Source organism: Nothoprocta perdicaria, unplaced genomic scaffold (genome assembly GCF_003342845.1).
Source record: "Nothoprocta perdicaria isolate Ctin4 unplaced genomic scaffold, notPer1 scaffold_7, whole genome shotgun sequence".
Lineage (NCBI taxonomy): Eukaryota > Metazoa > Chordata > Aves > Tinamiformes > Tinamidae > Nothoprocta > Nothoprocta perdicaria.
In genome coordinates this window covers 2,010,753-2,016,791 of record NW_020455976.1, presented here as the reverse complement: position 1 = coordinate 2,016,791, position 6,039 = coordinate 2,010,753, and the positions used below count along the sequence as shown (strand labels likewise).

Here is a 6,039-nt window from a genome sequence, read left to right as displayed (position 1 = left end):
TGGCTGCAGGTCCTTGCTACCACCCTGGGGACAGCGAGACGCAGGACAGCAGGCACAAGGGCTGGCTCTGSCCCTCAGAGGAAGGGGTAGCTTACACAAAATAGGGCTTAAAAAYGATCAGGTATTTCTCTCCTGGATCGTGGTGATTGCATAGTGAATGAAATATGAACATGATGGCACGTGAGGAATGGTCCAAGCAATGGTCCCGGGACCGGTCCCTCCACTCGTGCCAGAAAGGGAGGCAGTTTTGGGAGGAAGGCACGGAGGTGATGTGAGGCAGTGCTGCGGTTTGGTTCCTGGTCAGGGGCGCAGGCGATGGAGGGATGCCTGGTTTGGGAGGTAGGACTGCGCTCCGAGCACGAAGGTGGAGGGCCTGGTGCCTGCAGCTGGGCTGGGCTTGAGAGGCAGCAGGGCCAGGAGGGAGGCAGCGGAGAGCAGGACACAGGGATGCAAGGACATGGCCAGCACTGCAGCGGGGATGCTTAGGAGAAGCCAACACGTCTGCCATGACCTGGGCACGGTCCTGCCTCCTCCAGGGGTGACAGCGGCTGGAGACCCTCCTGGACATCTCCGGAGAATGGAGAGACCCTGCAATGAGAGGAGGGCRATCGGAGCCAGGCGCAGTCCCTTCCCTGCCTGAAAGCAGAGAGGGTCGCTCCAGAGGAGGGAGCAGGGACGGCTCCGATCCCAAGGCCGGCCCCGACCTGATCCCCCAGCCTGGCTGTGAGGGGGATTCGGTGGGACCAGGATATGCAGGATTGATGGTGTCCGGAAGGGCGTTGTGGCTCGGGGGCAGCCTCTGTTCACAGCCCCTTGTTAAAGTAGACGCAGGGCACTTGGTCGCCGCGCTTGGCCGCGATGCTGGCGCGCAGCTCCGGCTCCAGGTCAGCCAGCGCCAGGGAGCTGCGGGCACAGGGGCACACACTGAGACCCCCCACGCCACGGGCACACACTGAGACCCCCCACGACCACGGGCCTCTGTGCTGGCCGGGCCGCTCTCCTTCTGCACGGCCCAGGGCTAGGGAAGGAGGTAGCTCCGACTTTGCACGGAGCACAAAGCAGGGGGGATAGGTACCATCGCTGTGGGAAGAGGGCGCAGGCCGCCGGCACCATGAACAGGAGGCTGCAGGAGGGAGAAGAGCCCAGGGTTAGTGCCCACCATGCGGCTCAGTCCCAGAGATGCTCTCCCAACTTCCCTCCCCGGTGATAACCCAGGGAGGGAAGAGAAGCAGCTTTCAAATCCCCTGCCCGGAAAGACGTTGTTTTTGGTCGGAGCCAGAGCCTCGCTCTGGGGCCAGCAGGGTTTCAAGCAGTGAAATACTCACAAGCCCCCGCACAGCAGCATTTGCAAAGGCGCATGGAGAGCCCGGATTCTCTGTAAGGGAATAGCAAGGAGAGAGGGCTGAGCTGGATGCTCAGTGCTGCCCGCGTTCCCACAGGCTCTCCTTGTCCATYGCTGCCGAGTCCTCAGGGCAACGTGAATCAAAGGGGAGGCAAACGGAGCCGAGAGAGCCCCGACCCCAGCAAACCCTCCTGTTTCACCCTTGGCATCTTGGCCGCAGAGGGGAGGGAGGAAAAACTCACCTTCATGAAGGGGAACCTCTCCAGCCGCTCCATGATGATTGGCAGAATAACTAGGCACAGAGGGAAGGGGTCAGGGCCTGTGCACCTGCCCGCACAGCCACCCCAGCAGGACCTGACGCCCCTGCCCGYGGTGCCCAGGGGCTGGTCCTGCTGGGGTCTCCCCACCTATCCACCACCAGGCCATGCTCCTGACCCTCCCAGCGGCACACCAAGGGCTTTGGGAAGGGCTGAGGGATGCTAGATGGTCAGATRAGGAGCCAGGGCCAGAGAGAGCAAGATGCAGCCTCATGGGGCCTGAGTGTCATAGGAACGCTCCACATTCCCCATGGGCTGCACGTTGGGGCCAGGGGCCCTGATGGAAACAACAGGATGGTGAGATCATGTTGGCCAACTCCACTGGTGAGATGAGACCAAACGACCCCAGAGATGTGGCGGTCTCCTTCCCTCTTCCGTGCAGACAGGAAACCAAGGCAGGGGAAGGCAAGGTGGAAGGTCCCACCTCCCCGGACCAGCCCTTCCCRGGACAGGACAAACGTGCCCGGGCCGGCTGCACTCACTCATGCCCGGGGCCGCCATGGTGATCCTGGAGACCACGACCTGCGTGATGCCCTTGGCCGCAGCCCTCTGAAAGCGAGAGCAGCTGTGAGCTTGTGCTGTGTCCACCCTGGTGACATGCTGGAGCTCGCAATCCCGCCGGGACTCACCCTGGAGTGGCCRAGCTCGTTGCCGTCCCCATCTGTCACCACGATCCCGTGGATGATCTCCCTGGATGGGGACAGAGCGCTGTCAGCCTGCAGCCCCATATTGTCCTGCAGCCCTCTCAGCCCCATATTGTCCATCACCCTTGGAGGACCCAACTGCCACCGTGCCCTGGGCCACCCGAGGTGGCCGGGAGAGAGGGGACTCGGCTCCCTGGGATGCCGCGATCCCTCTCCGGGCAATGCTGCCATCTTCAGGCACCGCTGCAAACAGAGTCTGTCCATCCATCCATCCCCATGGGACAAACACCCGCTGCAGACCCCGGAGCCAGTCCCCAAGCATTAGGGCTGTGGGATGGGGAAGGAAGAAGGTTTGTTGGTGCTGGCAGCAACTGGGAGCTTCCCCCCACGTATGAGCAGGGCTCCCAGTCCCTCTCCATGCCGCTGGAATGGCAGCCAGGTGCTTAGAGGTGCCATCAATGTCCCCAAAACCCTGTAGGTGCCTTCAGTAAACCTCCAGCACCAGGACATCAGGCTGGGCCTCTCTTGCAGCCCAACAAAGCTGCCAAAATCTTCTRGATCCCCCAGACCAGCCCCAAGAATGGCCATTCTCACCCCAAAACCACCCTCATCCCTCTCGGGGCACCCGCTCACRCACGGACACTTACTGCTGCCTCATGATGGGGATGTTGACGCAGTTGGCGGCAGCCACGGCCACGAAGGGGACCCAGCGGGCCACCAAAGGGGGGGCTCTCTGCAGGACAGAGGGCGCAGGTGCCACCCCAGGGACACCCCAGCTCAGCCCCGCGCCGGGGGCTCCAGCCAAGCGCCTCCGCATCCCGGCCTACCTTGGTGTAGAGGTTGAGCCCCACGGCGGTGGCCAGCGCTGTGCCGGTGGCAGTGACATAAGCCACCACGATTTGCCTGTGCAGAGGACCACAGCGGAGGGAAGGAGCTGAACCGCCCGCCCGCGGCTCGGCCGCGCAGCATCCCGGTGCCCCGGGAGGGCCCCGGCCGCGCATGGACCCGGCTACGCAGCCCCGGACACAGATCCGGCCCCGGGAGACACCGGCAGGTCCCGGCACCGCGCGGGGCCGCACTCACGTCAGCGAGATGGGCGAGGCGGCGTTGCGGTTGGTGTAGTTGACGATGGCGTTGAAGGACTGGTTCACCCACTGCCAGAAGACCACGGCGGGCACCGTCCTGCGGGGCGAAGGTGTTGGCAGGGCCTCTGAGGGGAGTCAGGGGCCTGGGGCTCCTACACAGGGCCAAGGCGCCGAAGGGGATCGCTAAAAATACACCTTCCATCCCGATGTTTCCCAAGGGAAGCCAAGGCGCTGCTGGAGCCAGCAACCTGCCCAAGGGTGGGTGGTGATATGGTGGCAGAGCCAGGACAGGAGTCCAGGATAGGCTAGGCTAGGCTAGGCTAGGCTAGGCTAGGCTGCCATGGGGCACACAGGGAAGGCAAGGGACCCTATGGATGCAAGGGATTCTCTGGACACAAGGACAGGAAAGATGGTCCAGGAACAGAGTGAGCCACCATCGTCGGGAGGTCCCTCAGGGCTAGACCTTGCTGCCAAGCAGCCCAGCACATGGGGCTGAGATGAGGGAATCCCTTGGGAATGGCCTGGGATGGCCCCTGCGAGAGGGCAAAGCAGAGGGACACGGGACGTCTGGGGAGCACATTTTGCCCCAAGACTTGAGGGACCAGCAGCGCCGGCACAGGGCTCAGCGGGTTAATCATTACAGGGCCACGAGCAGGGGAGAAGCTGGGCAGGGAGATAAGGGCAAAGCGGGAGCYGCTGGGCCCGGGGACGCCCGCGCGGCGGCAGCGGCGGCCTCACCGGTAGAACTGGAGCATGCAGCCGGTGAGGGCCATGCCTCCGGGCACCTGGAAGGACATGCGGCCCAGCAGGTTCATCCTCTCGCCGCTGTCGGGGTGGAAGGCCGAGTCGTAGAGCGTCTTGGCGTAGCGCAGCTGCTCCTGGCTGCTCCCTGGCGGCACCAGCCCGGCCCTGGGAGCACAAGGGACGTGGCCGGGGTGGCCGCCGTCCTGCGGGGCCGGGGGCTCCCGCCGCGCTGCCCCCTCACCTGCAGCCCTGCACCAGCGCCCGGGCCCGCTCCAGCTCGGCGTYGGGCACCAGCGCCAGCCGCGGGTCCGTGATGGCCAGGAAGTGCCGCAGGCGCCCCAGGAACGTGCCCTGGTCCCAGCGCGGGGCGTCGATGTCGAAGGCAGATGTCATTTTCCAAAGGGTCTGCGCAGGGGAGGCGGCGATGTCAGTGTCCTTGTGGCGGGGAGCCCTGGCCGCAGTGTCGGAGGCTCCTGGGGCATTCCCAGCCCTGCGGCCGCACTGCCCYGTCCCGTCGCTGCAGCCGCTGGAGCCTTAAATGGGGCAGGTGCCATTGGCAGGTTGATGTTTAACGGAGCGGCCGGCGTTTYGCTGCTGCCTTTCGCAATGTGCCCCTGGGGGTCCCCCGTGAGTGCTGCTGCTGCACGCCTCTCACTGCACCCCCACGTCCCCCAGGCTCTGCATCAGCATCGCTGCACTGCATGGTGCCCTGGCATTGCATGCCGCAGCAGCGCTGCCCTGGACACTCCTCCAGCACACCCTCAGCACTGCACTGCACGTCCTACCAGCCGTACACATGCCCTGGGCACTGCAYTGTTGTTGTCCCAGCACTGCATACCTCCTGCAGCACCACACTGCACTAACTGCACATCCCTTTGCAGCATCACTCCCCCCACAGCACTACACTACACTCCCCCCGGGCCACACATGTCCCCTTGTTGCTGCATTGCACTACACCTCACCACACTGCAACCCCCTGGCAGCAAACACTCCCCTGCAGCACCACAGTGCATTGCACTGCAGCACATGCTCCTCTGCACTGCATTGCATAGCACACTGCACTGCATGTTCCCACCTGTAGCGCGCACCCTCTATTGCATCGCACAGTGCAGCGCACTGCACATTCCCTATTGCACGGCACTGCAGTGCATGCCCACCGTTGCATTGCATTGTCCCCCATTGCATTGCACTGCATTGCACTACACTGCACGCCCCCACTGCGTTGCACTGCACTGCCCCACTGCGTTGTACTGCATTGCACTGCATGCCCCCAAGATGTTGCATTGCCCCCTGTTGCATTGCACTACACTGCACGCCCTCACTGCATTGCACTGCACTGTCCCCCATTGCACTACGCTGCATTGCACTGCACGCCCCCATGGCGTTGCACTGCCCCCCACTACATTGCATTGCACTGCATTGCACTGCACGCCCCCAAGATGTTGCATTGCCCCCCCATTGCATTGCACTACCCTGCACGCCCCCACTGCATTGCACTGCACTGTCCCCCATTGCACTACTCTGCACTGCACTGCACACTGTACGCCCCCATGGCACTGCACTGCCCCCCACCACATTGCACTGCACTGCACTGCGCGCCCCCGTTGCACTGCACGTCACTGCGCGCGCCCGGCCCCGCCCGCGCGCCCCACGTGCTCCTACCTGCGGCCCCCCCCGGACCCCCGTGCGCCTTCCCGGGGCCACGTGGGAGCCACCGCCCCCGGCGGTGACGTGTGGCCGCCCCCAGCCAATCGCAGCGAGCCGAGCTGCCGCGCCCACCGCCCTTAGGGCACCGCCGTCGGGGCGGGGAGGGGCCTGTCCTCGCGCGCATGTGCCGGGCTGCGCGGCGGGCGTGGCCTCGCGCGGGGGCTCCGCCCTCCGCCGGCGCGCTGCGTGCGGGGCGCGCT

At 64.7% G+C, this 6,039-nt stretch overlaps 1 protein-coding gene across 1 annotated transcript; it reads right to left on the bottom strand.

Annotated features, from left to right (window-relative positions):
* Positions 1-4,619, bottom strand: SFXN2 (sideroflexin 2). Its single transcript, XM_026050596.1, has 11 exons — positions 4,374-4,619; positions 4,127-4,297; positions 3,387-3,485; positions 3,131-3,206; positions 2,951-3,036; positions 2,289-2,349; positions 2,142-2,208; positions 1,585-1,634; positions 1,326-1,375; positions 1,076-1,123; positions 1-903 (listed from the first exon to the last, which is right to left on the bottom strand). Exons 1-11 carry the CDS (start codon positions 4,523-4,525, stop codon positions 804-806), a joined length of 960 nt encoding a protein of 319 aa, XP_025906381.1. The 5' UTR covers positions 4,526-4,619; the 3' UTR covers positions 1-803.
* Positions 4,620-6,039: the final 1,420 nt, after the last annotated feature.